The sequence below is a fragment of the Hyla sarda genome, chromosome 2 (genome assembly GCF_029499605.1).
Source record: "Hyla sarda isolate aHylSar1 chromosome 2, aHylSar1.hap1, whole genome shotgun sequence".
NCBI classification, from domain to species: Eukaryota; Metazoa; Chordata; class Amphibia; order Anura; family Hylidae; genus Hyla; species Hyla sarda.
In genome coordinates, this window is record NC_079190.1 from 372,028,930 (window position 1) to 372,044,231 (window position 15,302).

At 44.3% G+C, this 15,302-nt stretch overlaps 1 protein-coding gene across 4 annotated transcripts in view; it reads left to right on the forward strand.

Moving 5' to 3' along the window:
• Window positions 1-15,302, forward strand: part of PITPNM3 (PITPNM family member 3) — a 735,635-nt gene that overhangs the window by 643,551 nt on the left and 76,782 nt on the right. For all 4 annotated transcript variants that reach the window (XM_056558420.1, XM_056558419.1, XM_056558421.1 and 1 more), the window contains one exon: window positions 1,042-1,214. In XM_056558420.1, the coding sequence (XP_056414395.1) occupies window positions 1,042-1,214 (173 nt within the window). The remainder of the gene's footprint in view (window positions 1-1,041; window positions 1,215-15,302) is intronic.

The following is a 15,302-nucleotide window of genomic DNA, read 5'->3' on the forward strand; positions in this document are numbered from 1 at the left end:
GTCTGGATGCATAATAACATTGCAGGTTATGGATACTAGATTTATAGGGACAGAACGTTGATCCAGGGATTTATTCTGACTGCCATATTTGGAGTTGGGAAGGATTTTTTTACTCTAATATGAGGCCTTCCTCTGGATCAACTCAGTAGGGACTAATTAGGGATATGGGTTGAACTTGGTGGACTCTAGTCTTTTTTCAACCTTATGAACTATGTTACTATGTTGGTGTCAGGACATAAGGTTACACCTCTTACCTGTTTTCTGCAAATGGACTGCGGTCCCAGGCTGCTATAAGCACTGTCAGCTTCTGTGAGTTGTATATCCTGTTAAATCCTAGTGGCATCTGTATTCTGCTGATGGTGTCTGTTATGCATCAAAGTGGAACTAGATTCCCCTAAAGCTCTTCTGGCTTTCTATCACAAATTATACATCTGCTACAGGAACAATTACAATAATAACAGATACAGATAGAGCAGAGATAGGGTTCTCCATGCAGCAGAGATACATTTTTCATTTGTTACCATATGTTAACAGTAGTTATACATAGGACTCCTGGTTAACACATTTCTTTTTAGTCCGATGAAATAGTTATGTTAGCTCAGAACTGAAGCTATACCAAGTACCTCCTGAAGAAGCTGGATGGGCAAAAGACATCCCTGTTTCATGCCTATTTTATTGTTTGGCCTCCCAGGGGTATGTTGTTAGTGTTTAGCTACTCTGTCTATTTTGGTTATTTGTAGTGCATGATGCTAAATCTCCTTATTTATGTAGATCCACAAAGTGTTTTTGTATTTATTTATATTTTTTTACTTAGTTTTCTGACATTTTGACAGTTTTATTACTTTTTGGAAACTTGTGATAATGTGATAATAAAATTGATACTTTCTGGTTTTCTTGTGTATATCCAGATATTGCACCTAAGGGGGATTGTGTAGGTGTTACTAAAGGTACATTCCTAGTTCCTAGTTGACTGGGACATCTGAATCACCCTTGAATTATGGGGTAAACATTTTTTGTCTCACCATTTTCTTCCTTTTCCAGCATCCATTCCAGTGTCCTGAAGGATGATGTGGACTTTCCCAGAATGGTCAGCTCCAATCTCTGTGAGGAACATCTGGGCCGTTTTGACTTTGAAGTGTCAGACTTTTTCCTGTTTGGTTCTCCACTGGGCCTGGTATTGGCTATGAGAAGGACAGTTTTGCCCGGACTAGATGGTAAGGAATGGAATCAAATGTTTTAGATCACTGTTCTATCAAAAAGACTAAGTAAATTTATTGAAGAAGTTCCATGCCTAGAAGATAGCGATTCGGCTATCTTCGGCTCTCCCATAGAAATATATGGAGGGGGCATGGCATCCCCTGCTTCAGGCAAGGATCGTGACGCACCGCTCGGTGGGAGAGCTGGGGCTCCATACATAAGATCGAAGAGTGCCACAGTAGTTAGACCCCATGTGATCTAAAACGTATCCCCTATCCTGCAGATAAGGGATGCATTTTTCTGTACTTCTAGGCATGGGACTTCTCCTTTAATGCATTTTTATTTATAACTTTGCTGCCTATTGTCTAATAATTGTAACTAGAAATCAAACAAGGAAAAGAATGAACTACTAATGAACCAAATAATCAAGGATTTTATTCTAGAACATTTTTACCTATTTATAGCATTGTAGTGTTAACCTTCCTGTATTGGGTAAAAGCCATTCTGGCTCTAAACACAATGGTACCTTTGTTATTATCATCCGTTGCACCATTTTTCATAAATCTTCGGTGCATTGGGGGCGTTACTGAGGCCCCAAGTGCATCGATACATTCTTTAACGATGCATCTTCATTAATATTCATATTCTTCCATGCAGTGACATGACACGGAAATCTCATGCAGTTACAATCTTGTCCCACAGCGCTGGACAAGTGCAAAATTTCTGTGCTTGCTTGTGCTATGTCACTACAGGAATCAACCTAATTTGCAAAAGCTGAAGTGCCACCCCATTTAGGGGATGTGTATATGTCCCACACATTAAGTAACCCCTAACATCATACAAATATATTAAAAGGATGAACACAGGACTTCCGGTTCTGGCACCATGCTGTAAAGATGCACAGAGGAAGAGCTCCCTGCCCGTGTGAATACTCCAGACGAATTTACTTGCATTCTCCGGTCCCCTGACCCCCATTTTGTGTGCCTGTGGGGTGTACCTTATATGGACCGGTACCTGCTTCGTATGGGCCAAAAATCCAGCAGGAAACACACGGGCCGCTCCTTATCCCGTAGAGGAAGTGGATTCAATATGGCAGAGTCCCCGGCGTCTAGCAGGGTCGCCTCTCCTGCTCCATCAGACTATGACTTGGTTGCACCCGACTGACTGAAGTGGAGACTAAGGCCGGTGCTGCGGAGGAGAAGGCAAATGTCACCCCTTCCAAAGTAGTCTCCTTAGAAGCTGAATGCCGCAGGCTATGGGACAAGGTTAAAGACCTTGAAAACAGGTCCCAACGAAGCAATCTAAGAATCGAGGGCTTACCTGAATCAGTGCCGGGCAGAGATTTCCTCCACATGTGTGCGGTGTTACTTCCTAAGGCCCTCGGCCTTCCCCGACCTTGTAAAATGAGCAGGCCCACAGATTGGGTGCCGATTTGAGACAACACGGGGATAAGGGCATTCATCCAGGACTGGAACCCCGTAATTGACCCAGGCAAGTTATTGTAAAATACCTGGACTTCACGGATAAAGTGGCACGCATTCCGCCAACGGCGAGAGGATCTCCTCTTTAAGGGCTGCTACCTGTTATTCGGGGACTTTTCTGCAGAAGTGACCAGCAAACGTAAGCTGTTTGCATCGCTATGCACGGATCTACACAGGAAGGGGATCCATTTTGCCTTACTGTAGTCTGCACTTCTAAGGGACTTCTACCCCGACGGTTATATTGCTACATATCGCTCACCTGATGTGGCATCGGAAAAACTGTGGTCCCTCCGGGTCCCCATGGATAGAGGTTCGGGACATCCTCCGCGGGGCAGAGATGGCGGCCGATCTCCGCCATTACCATCTACTCGCGACAAGGTTCTGCTCGCTGACCAGCCGCCGCTGTCTCAGGCCTCCAACCCGTGGGGCTCTGGAACATCTATCATGAGCTGCTACCTTCATTGCTTGATGGACTTCTGACTCTCTATACTATTGTGGTTTCTGTTTGCCGGACATCTGGTTACTCAGGACTGAGGGGGTATTTTGGGTGTTTGGGCTTAGCTAGAGGGGGGAGAGCTAGGGGTCTATATTTATAGAAGGGGTGGGGGATTGTGTGAGGGAACTAGAGCGGTCATATGCCTACTTTTGTTGGGAGGGGTGAGTGTTATTACTATGTTATATATAGACACATACAACAACAAAAACAACAAAAAAACACTATATTTTATGTTTCCAGTCCGGTTTTTTTTATTGTACCTTTGGAGTCAGATGTCTTGGGCATGCATTCTTCACCACGGGTCTCTGTCTGACTATGTAACTACCTGATAGCGTGATGAAAGTATTCTTATAATGTTTCTGTTTCCATATATTGCATTCACTGGCATGAAAGGTTTCCTGATGGTTGGGATTCTGGCTTTACCATGGGATGTGTGGAAGTTCCTAAGGCTACAACTATGCGGGAGGGGGTGGTGGTCCCTGTGGTCCTGCCTAATTGTTTTGTTCTTAGTGGGATTTTTGTAAGGGTTGGGGGGAGTTTTCTTTGTGGGATTTTTGTAGTTTTTGGTCCTAATGCTCTAATAGGGTTCATTTTCCTTATTGCTTGTATCCTCACCATGTACTATAACATTTTTTTCCCAATTATGCGTATAGTATCATGGAATGTGAAGGGGCTGAGGTCCCCCGGCAAACGCTGTCTAGTCCTTCGCCATCTGAAACGGCTTTCACCTGATGTGGTATATTTACAGGAGACACACATGGAGACTGCGGATTTTCTTTAGGATGAAGAAATGGTGGGTGGGTTGGGTGTACGGGTCTTCGGCTGTTGACCCCAAGGCAGGTGTCCTGATCCTATTTCACAAATCTTTTGTCTTTGAAATACTGACAGTACAAACAGATACAGCGGGGAGACTGTGTAGTGTCCATATTAAAACTACTTTGGATGACTTAGTGTTATTTAATGCATATGGCTCTAATGTAGATGGCTCATTTTTTACTGACTTGGCTTCGCGTGTACTGACTGGGCAGGGAGGTCAGACTTTGGTAGCTGGGGACTTCAACGCAGTCATGTGTGCTGACGAGGATAGACGGAGTAATAGGAGACTGGCCTTGCAGCCCCGGAGCTATGACCAGAAACTCTTATTGGGCGACTCGGAGGGGCCTTCTGGATGTGTGGCAAGTCTTGCACCCTGAGGCGCAGGAATTCAGACACTATTCCCATGCTCATGCTCAAACTAACGTGCTCATGCCTCCACACCGCAACTATACTGGGATACTGCTAAAGCTGTACTGAAAGGGAGGATTTTGGGGTACACTGCTACTTGTAAAAGGAAGCTGTACTGGCAGATTAATACGTTAGGCCAGACTTTACAACAGTCATACACTGCTTTCACATCGACACCTTCAGAGGCGACCAAGACGGCTTGGTCGGTAGCCAAAGCCGATTATGAATCTTGTATGGATAGGAGGGACAACTTGACTCGCTCTCAGTTCAAGGCTACTTTGTTCCGCTATGGCAACAAACCTGGCTGACTTTTAGCCGGCTTTGCTAAAGGTGCGTTCCCACTTGCGCATATTACTGTCCTCAGAGATCCTTCGGGCTCACATAATAGGGACCATCAAGTGAAATCGTACTTTCAATCTCTTTATACTGACTCTACCGCCTCGGGGTCTCCTTCCCGGGACTGGCTGGCATCTGCCAACCCTCGCTCAGGTGATCCTGAATTCCCCTATTTTAGGGGAAGAGCTTGATGTGGTTATCAAGGGTTTGGTGACCAATAAGGGGGCTTCTACAAACTTCTCAAGGGGGAACTTTTGCCAACGCTGTTGAGTCTCTTTAATTCCTACCTGCAGGAGAGTCCCATTCCTGACTCCATGAACATAGCTTATATTAAGGTTTTACCAAATATGGTAAGGACACCTGATGGCTACTACCCTATCTCTTTGATAAATGTAGACCTTAAGATGGTGTCTAAAATATTGGCTGATCGCTTGTTTCTTCCCAAGTTGATTTCTCCCTTGAAGGTGGGCTTTGTTAAGGGGTGCTCGGCGGGGGGCGAATATCAGGAGGGTGATTACGGTTTTAGACGAGATCCAGCTTAGACTGTCCCTACATTTAAATCCGGCTATTTTATCTATCGATGCCGAAAAGGCATTCGATAATGTCAAATGGAATTTGTTATGGAGGGTGCTTCACACTATGGGGTTCTCGGGCCTTTTTGTGACCTATCTCCGTGCACTCCATGACTCCCCTCTGGCCAGGATATCCACTCCTGGATTTCTTTCCTTTGCTTTCTCCCCCCAGAAGGGCACTCGCCAAGGCTGCCCCTTATCGCCATTAGTTTTTAACTTGGCCATTGAACCCCTGTCAAGGGTTTTTTCTACTGCTCCGGTCTTCGAAGGTATATCAGTGGGCAGGAGCTCGATCACCCATGTGCGGAGGATCTTTCCTTGCCAACCTGACTTGGGATCTTGAAGCGGTTTTCAACCTCTTTTCTGACTTTGGCCTTGAGTCAGGGTATAAAGAAGCCTAGGAACGAAAACGTTTGGGTGTTGGAGGCCTGCGCACTGCACTTGCTGTCACTTTTGGTAACCAGTGCGCTATATGTATATATGTCTACATGTTATGCTTCTTTACTTATGTTTACTCTTGAATTGATTAGCTTGCTCACTTTGTACAATGCACCTTATTATACCGCTGCTACACTACTGTGAATTATAGGTTGGTGTACATGCCCCCCTTTTTATGCACTTTACTTGTGTTGCTGCTATATCTCTCCTCTTAAAAGAGTAGTGCACTGTACTTACGCTGCTAGTTGTAGGCAGGTTTATTGTTACTTATTCAGTACTGGCGTGCACAGCCCCAATTCTTGTCAGTGTCCACCACAGCACCATTTTACATGATTTTATTCTTGTATTGTCTATTTCATGCATTTATGTCAATAAAAAATCTTTTTCATATCTATGATCTATGTAGGCTGTCTTTTATGTGTTAGATTCATGGTTTTGGCGTAGATCAGTTACGCACGGGAATTTTTTTGTGTAGGCTGCACTTATACCTCTTACTTTATTTACTTTGACTTTAGTGCTCTCACCCTGTTATTGTGCTTCACTGGATGATGTGGGAACGGAGGATAATTGGACCTCCTAAGGACCAAGTTTGGGGGAGGGATGGGGATTGTCATTTATACCTGTTCTTGCTGATTCTTGGGCCTCTGGCTCGATGTTTTTTTCTTATTTTGCTTTATGTCAGCACACATGTCTCTAACCGGGAATGTCCCGGTTCACATACTTGTTATGTTTTTTATTTGGAAACTGAAGAAAACATTTTAAAAACAAAAAGGATGAACACAGAGACTAAAAAAAAAAAAAAGTGGATGGGGGTGGGGGTCTCATGTGGTGGTTTTGGGCAACATCCCCTCATACAAATATCAGTCAATACATAGTACAAAAATGGTGTGCCAAGGCTACATTACACACACACCATATGGTCATTAGAAAATAAAGAGTGTTCGATAGCACTATAATACAACAATAAATAGTGAAATAATCACAAGGTGAAAAACATTTTACGTGAGCCCCTGTTTTCATTCACTGTGCTCATCCTTTGTATTTGTATGATGTTGTCATGTTTCTGGAATAAATAAAATTATATTTTGCACTATTCAGTCCATCTAAATTCTTATTGCAGGTTTTTACATCACTACAGCGAAGAACATCAATATTAAAGGAGATATATCATGCTAAAAAAAAAGCATCCCCTATTCAAAGGATAGGGAATCATTTTTAGATTGTGGGGGGTCTGACTGCTGGAACACCCTGCAATCTCCTGTACAGGGCCCCGGCTCTCCCCGGGAGTGGCACGTCACGAGCCCTGCGCAAAGCAGCGGCCGACACGCCTCCTCTATATTTCTCTATGGGAGAGCCAAAGATGGCCAAACAGCTGTCCCATAGAGATATGTGGAGGGGGGATTGTCGGCCAGCGCTTTGTGGGGTGGTCGTGACGTGCCGTTCCCGGGGAGAGCCGGGACCTTATACAGGAGATCAGCAATCTGACTCCCACAATCTATTACTTATGCATTTTTAATAAATAAAATCTTAGCCTGATATATGTCCTTTCCTGAAAAGGCATTGTTACAGAAGGTTAGGGTTATGGTTAAGGTTAGGATTATGTTAAGCTTAGGCCTAGGAAATGCCCCCAGTGCGCCAAGGATGCTCATTTGCATATATATATATATATATATATATATATATATATATATATATATTTATATATATATATATATATATATATGTGGTACGCCTCGGGGGTATGTAGGGTAGTTGGGGTGTTGCTGTTCTGAATAATAAAGGGTGCTGTTAACCCTTGTCACTCGTGATGCCAGGGTGAGGGTTAAATACTTTAATGGTGCTGGGCCTATCGCCACCCTTCCCATGAGCGATAGGTGAGTGCGTAATAAATAGATTGTCCACAACCACTGTTGAACTGAAAACTTGCAGGAACTTTTACTGAAGATTTTCGGTAACAGGCAATATCAATAACAGTCCAGATAACAAAGTCTATTTGTAGTTGAGCAGCAATTGACAGTTGGTTGGGATCAGATAAGCTCAGTTTAGCTTGAGAAAGATTCTGTTGCATAGATCCACTGGATTTAGGGGTGAGTTTAGGTCCAGTGATCTTGCGGAGAGTAGCGGAGAATTGTAGATATATAACTGCTGTGATTTAGGCTGATGCCGCAAGGCTTTGGCCTGGTAAATGTACTTGAAAGTTGCGGAGGTCCTACCTCATTCAGAGTCAGCAACCCAAGAGAGCGATCAATGGCCGCAGCTCCCTTATATGGGCAGGGGCTGGCCGTTTTGGATTGGTCCATAACAACTGTCACTCACCGTTACACGGCATTGTGGGTGGACACGTGACTTAAGAACCACCTAAGGTCCTTCAACATACCATAGAGTTCTGAGTGACAGGTCACATGACCTAAGGTCCTGCGATGCTAAACAAGTGAGTAATGAATTATACATATTTGCAATGACAATATTAATAAATATTAACTTAGTAAGGGGTGACTAGGGGCTAACGAGGGAAGAGGACCCCCCGCAGTCCTAGGGACTCTGACTTTGGGGACCCCCCACCAAGGCACAGTATGAAATACGGTGCCGGGACACCACATATATATATATATATATATATATTAATGAAGACTTATGAAAAATGGTGCAAAGGATTATAATAACATTATTGTGCTAACTGCCACAAGCGTTATTAGCCAATACAAGCAGATTAGTATCGGCTGACCTGATGACAGTTTACCTTTAACTTTTTAATTTGTAATTGATTAGAGCCAATGGCAGTGACATTTTGTTTAACTAAAACTAACTGAATAGTGCTTGCCATCACTAATATTACCTATTGTATAATCCTGACCCAGAAGCCAATGTCTGTGATAACATTTTAAGGGTTCCTGTACATGCAGCACTAGTGCGATTCACTGTGGACTGCATCTAGACTAGTCACTTTTTATACCAGCAAGTCTAGGTCCCCCTGCAACAGAATTGCAAGAGCCAGCTGTGTCCACTAGTGCTGTGTGTAAATAATAATAATAATTGTATTTATATTGCGCCAACAGATTCAGCAGCACTTTTGTAAATGTAAGCCTGCTGGCAACTATCATACTGACCTTGTTAATGGTATATCCTGGATCCTACTGTTATACAGCAGCTGCCAGTAATTTGAGAACCACATGTGAAGGCCGAAGACATGCAACATTTCACCTATCCCCAATTTACAGAACAATGCAGATCTATTACATCTCAAAGATGGTCATACACATCAGATAGAAGTAGGTTGATAGTGGTTGCCTGGTAAATGATACAACCCTACACATAAAAGTCATAATGGCGGTGACAGTTGTTCACTCTGGCCATACATGATCATTGACCTTGGGTTGAGTGTGAATGTTCTTTATGGGAAGGTTCTAAGAACGTTATTTTCTGAAAGATCATTTTTACACAAAACGTCTTCCATTTCGATTATCTGCCAGAAATGTCAAGCACCGCTGGACTCTTTCCAGATGATAAGAGTGCTCTGTCTTTTGGCCAAAATGATTGTTCTTTGTAAAATTTTACCTAATAAACAATAATTGTATCAACATCTTAGGTCATGTATGGCTTTAAACTGTTTAAATGCATTTACAGAATGAAGCAAAACATACGGGTACGATTCTTACACCTTCTCCCTTCCTGTCTCTCCCTGGGGGTCATTTACTCACTTCCACATGGCTGTGAGCACCATTACATATAAAAATATCCTGTGTATTCCATATGTATATTCTGCCTCATGCAGGCATCCTTCCCCTACATACCCACTGAGCCAGTATGTAAATCTATCCCCGATGAAGTGTAGCTGTGCATTATTCTTTCAGGGTCCATCACTCAGCATCTTCCTGGCATATTTGTAGAGAACATGATTTTATTTTACAGTGGAAATAGACGAAAACAGAATACAGATGGAGGGTGTATGTTTACTTGGACTGTTTGTTTGATCACCTATCACTTGTTTGCTTGCATGTGACTAAATCTTTCATGTCTAGCAACACTGAAATATCACTGTGACACTGTGAATGGGTTATGTTAGTCTCGTGAAGGTGCAAGACAAGTTGTCTGTACATCTAAACTAAAATATTTCGTAAAAAAGGTTGTTCAGGACAACATTGGTATATGTCGCCTATATGTAGCATCTGTAATCTTTTAAAAGAAAACAATTATTATGCAGATTAGAAACTTTACTGAAATTTTTATCATTTAAAATCGTACGACAATTTATAGCAATTGCAAGACATAAAAGAGGCAGAGAAGCTTAAGGGGTACTCCGGTGAAAACCTTTTTTCTTTTAAATCAACTCCTATATATTTGCCAGGGGCGGGGTTTATGTGTTAAGTCCCATACAAGTCTATGGGAAATATATGTTACTGCATAACTTCCAAACGGCTGGAGATATTTCGATAATGCTTGGTCACATGTTACTTATATGTCCACTTAAAATATAGGATAGTTAATTTAACCCTTAACTACCCCCATTTGTGAGGGTCAGGGTTTTTGTTTAAAGTCCCATGCAAATCAATGGGAAATATATGTTCCCACATAACTTCTGTACGGCTGGAGATATTTCAATACCTGGTACACATATAACGGGTCGGGATAGGAGGTTGGGATATGAGGACAGGATATGAGGATGGGATAGGAGGAAGGGATAGGAGGACGGGATAGGAGGTCGGGATAGGAGGTCGAGATAGGAGGTCGGGAGAGGAGGTCGGGAGAGGAGGTCGGGAGAGGAGGTCAGGATAGGAGGTCGAGATAGGAGGTCGAGATAGGAGGACGGGAGATGAGGACGGGATAGGGGGACGGGATAGGAGGTCGGGATAGGAGGTCGTGATATGAGGACGGGAAAGAAGGACAAGATAGAAGGACAAGATAGGAGGTCGGGATAGGAAGTCGGGATAGGAGGTCGACCCTCCTATCCATTTGCCAGGGTCGGGGTTTATGTTTAAAGTCCCATACAAGTCTATGGGAAATATATGTTACTGCATTACTTCCAAACGGCTGGAGATATTTCGATAATGCTTGGTCACATGTTACTTATATGTCCACTTAAAATATAGGATAGTTAATTTAACCCTTAACTACCCCCATTTGTGAGGGTCAGGGTTTTTGTTTAAAGTCCCATGCAAATCAATGAGAAATATATGTTCCCACATAACTTCCGTACGGCTGGAGATATTTCGATAATGCATGGCCACATGTTACTTATATGTCCACTTAAAATATAGGATAGTTAATTTAACCCTTAACTACCCCCATTTGTGTTGGTCGGGGTTTTTGTTTAAAGTCCCATGCAAATCAATGGGAAATATGTGTTCCCACATAACTTCCATACGGCTGGAGATATTTCAATACCTGGTACACATATAACGAGTTGGGATAGGAGGTCGGGATATGAGGATGGGATAGGAGGACGGGATAGGAGGATGGGATAGGAGGACGGGATAGGAGGACCGGGATGGGAGGTTGGGATAGGAGGTTGGGAAAGGAGGTCGGGATAGGAGGTCGGGATAAGAGGTCGAGATAGGAGGACAGGATAGGAGGTCGGGATTGGAGGAGGGGATATGAGGACGGGATAGGAGGTCGGGATAGGAGGTCGGGATAGGAGGATGGGATAGGAGGTCGGGATAGGAGGACGAGATAGGAGGTTGAGATAGAAGGACGAGATAGGAGGATGGGATGGTCGGGAAAGGAGGTCGAGATAGGAGGACGGGATAGGAGGTCGAGATAGGAGGTCGGGATAGGAGATTGGGATAGGAGGTCGGGATAGGAGGACAGAATATGAGGACGGGATATGAGGACGGAATGTGAGGAAGGCAAATGGGGTCAAGATATGAGGTCGAGATAGGAGGATGAGATAGAAGGACGGGATAGGAGGTCGGGATAGGAGGTCGGGATAGGAGGTCGAGATAGGAGGTCGGGAGAGGAGGTCGGGAGAGGAGGTCAGGATAGGAGGTCGAGATAGGAGGTCGAGATAGGAGGACGGGAGATGAGGACGGGATAGGGGGACGGGATAGGAGGTCGGGATAGGAGGTCGTGATATGAGGACGGGAAAGAAGGACAAGATAGAAGGACAAGATAGGAGGTCGGGATAGGAAGTCGGGATAGGAGGTCGACCCTCCTATCCATTTGCCAGGGTCGGGGTTTATGTTTAAAGTCCCATACAAGTCTATGGGAAATATATGTTACTGCATTACTTCCAAACGGCTGGAGATATTTCGATAATGCTTGGTCACATGTTACTTATATGTCCACTTAAAATATAGGATAGTTAATTTAACCCTTAACTACCCCCATTTGTGAGGGTCAGGGTTTTTGTTTAAAGTCCCATGCAACTCAATGAGAAATATATGTTCCAACATAACTTCCGTACGGCTGGAGATATTTCGATAATGCGTGGCCACATGTTACTTATATGTCCACTTAAAATATAGGATAGTTAATTTAACCCTTAACTACCCCCATTTGTGTTGGTCGGGGTTTTTGTTTAAAGTCCCATGCAAATCAATGGGAAATATGTGTTCCCACATAACTTCCATACGGCTGGAGATATTTCAATACCTGGTACACATATAACGAGTTGGGATAGGAGGTCGGGATATGAGGATGGGATAGGAGGACGGGATAGGAGGATGGGATAGGAGGACGGGATAGGAGGACCGGGATGGGAGGTTGGGATAGGAGGTTGGGAAAGGAGGTCGGGATAGGAGGTCGGGATAAGAGGTCGAGATAGGAGGACAGGATAGGAGGTCGGGATTGGAGGAGGGGATATGAGGACGGGATAGGAGGTCGGGATAGGAGGTCGGGATAGGAGGATGGGATAGGAGGTCGGGATAGGAGGACGAGATAGGAGGTTGAGATAGAAGGACGAGATAGGAGGATGGGATGGTCGGGAAAGGAGGTCGAGATAGGAGGACGGGATAGGAGGTCGAGATAGGAGGTCGGGATAGGAGATTGGGATAGGAGGTCGGGATAGGAGGACAGAATATGAGGACGGGATATGAGGACGGAATGTGAGGAAGGCAAATGGGGTCAAGATATGAGGTCGAGATAGGAGGATGAGATAGAAGGACGGGATAGGAGGTCGGGATAGGAGGTCAAGATAGGAGGATGGAATAGGAGGTCGGGATAGGAGGAGGGGATAGGAGGTTGGGATAGGAGGTCGAGATAGGAGGTCGGGATAGGAGGAGGGGATATATGAGGAGGGATAGGTGGATGGGATAGGAGATCGGGATAGGAGGTCAGGATAGGAGGTCGGGATAGGAGGTCGGGATATGGGGACAGGATATGGGGTTGGGATATGACAACAATATATGTGGATGGGATGTTAAGTCAAAAGCTTCCTCCTTTGTTTATTTTCCTCCCCAACAAGGATTAGAAAGGAAAAAACGGGCAACGCCGGGTATTCAGCTAGTATATATATAAAACTCAATGTGTGTGTGTATGTATGTATGTGTGTATGTTCCAGCATCACGTCCAAACGGCTGAAGATATTAAAATGTAACTTGGCACACATGTTACTTATATGTCAACAACAAACATAGGATAGGTGATTTAACCCTTAGGTGATTTAACCCTTACTCACCTGTATTTAAAGTGCTATACAAGTCTATGGGAAATATATGTTACTGCATAACTTTCAAACTGCTGGAGATATTTCGATAATACTTGGTCATGTTACTTATATGTCCACTTAAAATATAGGATAGTTAATTTAACCCTTAACTACCCCCATTTGTGAGGGTCTGGGTTTTTGTTTAAAGTCCCATACAAATCAATGGGAAATGTACGTTTTCACATAACTTCTGTACGGCTGGAGATATTTCAATACCTGGTACACATATTAGAGGTTGGGATAAGAGGTCGAGATAGGAGGACGAGATAGGAGGTCGAGATAGGAGGACGGGATGGTCGGGATAGGAGGTCGAGATAGGAGGTCAAGATAGGAGGACGGTATAGGAGGTCGAGATAGGAGGTCGGGATAGGAGGTCAGGATAGGAGGTCGGGATAGGAGGTCGAGATAGGAGGATGGCATAGGAGGTCGAGATAGGAGGATGGCATAGGAGGTCGAGATAGGAGGTCGGGATATGAGGTCGGGATAGAAGGTCGAGATAGGAGGTCGAGATAGGAGGTAGAGATAGGAGGTCGGGATAGGAGGATGGGATAGGAGGACGGGATATGAGGATGGGATAGGAGGACGGCATAGGAGGTCGGCATAGGAGGTCGGGATAGGAGGTTGAGATATGAGGTTGAGATAGGAGGTCGAGATAGGAGATCGGGATAGGAGGACGGGATATGAGGATGGGATAGGAGGACGGCATAGGAGGACTGCATAGGAGGACGGGATAGGAGGTCGGGATAGGAGGTCGGGATAGAAGGTCAGGATAGGAGGATGGGATAGGAGGTCGGGATAGGAGGGCGAGATAGGAGGTTGAGATAGAAGGACAAGATAGGAGGATGGGATGGTCGGGAAAGGAGGTCGAGATAGGAGGACGGGATAGGAGGTCGAGATAGGAGGTCGGGATAGGAGGTCAGGATAGGAGGTCAGGATAGGAGGTCGAGATAGGAGGTCGAGATAGGAGGTTGGGATAGGAGGTCAGGATAGAAGGTCAGGATAGGAGGTCGAGATAGGAGGACGGCATAGGAGGTCGAGATAGGAGGTCGAGATAAGAGGTCGGGATAGGAGGACGGGATAGGAGGATGGGATATGAGGATGGGATAGGAGAAGGGCATAGGAGGACGGGATAGGAGGTTGGAATAGGAGGTCGGGATAGGAGGTCAGGATAGGAGGATGGGATAGGAGGTCGGGATAGGAGGTCGGGATAGTAGGTCGGGATAGGAGGATGGGATAGGAGGTCAGGATAGGAGGATGGGATAGGAGGACGGAATAGGAGGTCGGGGTATGAGGACGGGATATGGGGTTGGGATATGACAACAATATATGGGGATGGGATATGAAGTCAAAAGCTTCCTCCTTTGTTGATTTTCCTCCCCAACAAAGATGAGGAAGGAAAAAACGGGCAACGCCAGCTTGTCTATATATAAAACTCAATGTGTGTGTGTGTGTGTGTGTGTGTGTGTGTATGTATGTATGTATGTTCCACAAAAACTTCCAAACGGCTAAAGATATTAACATGAAACTTGGCATACATGTTACTTATATGTCAACAACAAACATAGGATAGGTGACTTAACCATTACTTACCCCCATTTTCCAGGGGCGGGGTTTATGTTTAAGTCCCATACAGGTCAATGGGAAATATATGTTACTGCATAACTTCCAAACGGCTGGAGATATTTTGATAATACTTGGTCATATGTTACTTATATGTCCACTGAAAATATAGGATAGTTAATTTAACCACACAACTACCCCCATTTGTGAGGGTCGGGGTTTTTGTTTAAAGTCCCATGCAAATCATTGGGAAATGTATGTTCCCACATAACTTCCGTATGGGTGGAGATATTTCAATAACACCTGGTACACATATTACTTATATGTCAAATAAAAAGATATGATAATTAAATTAA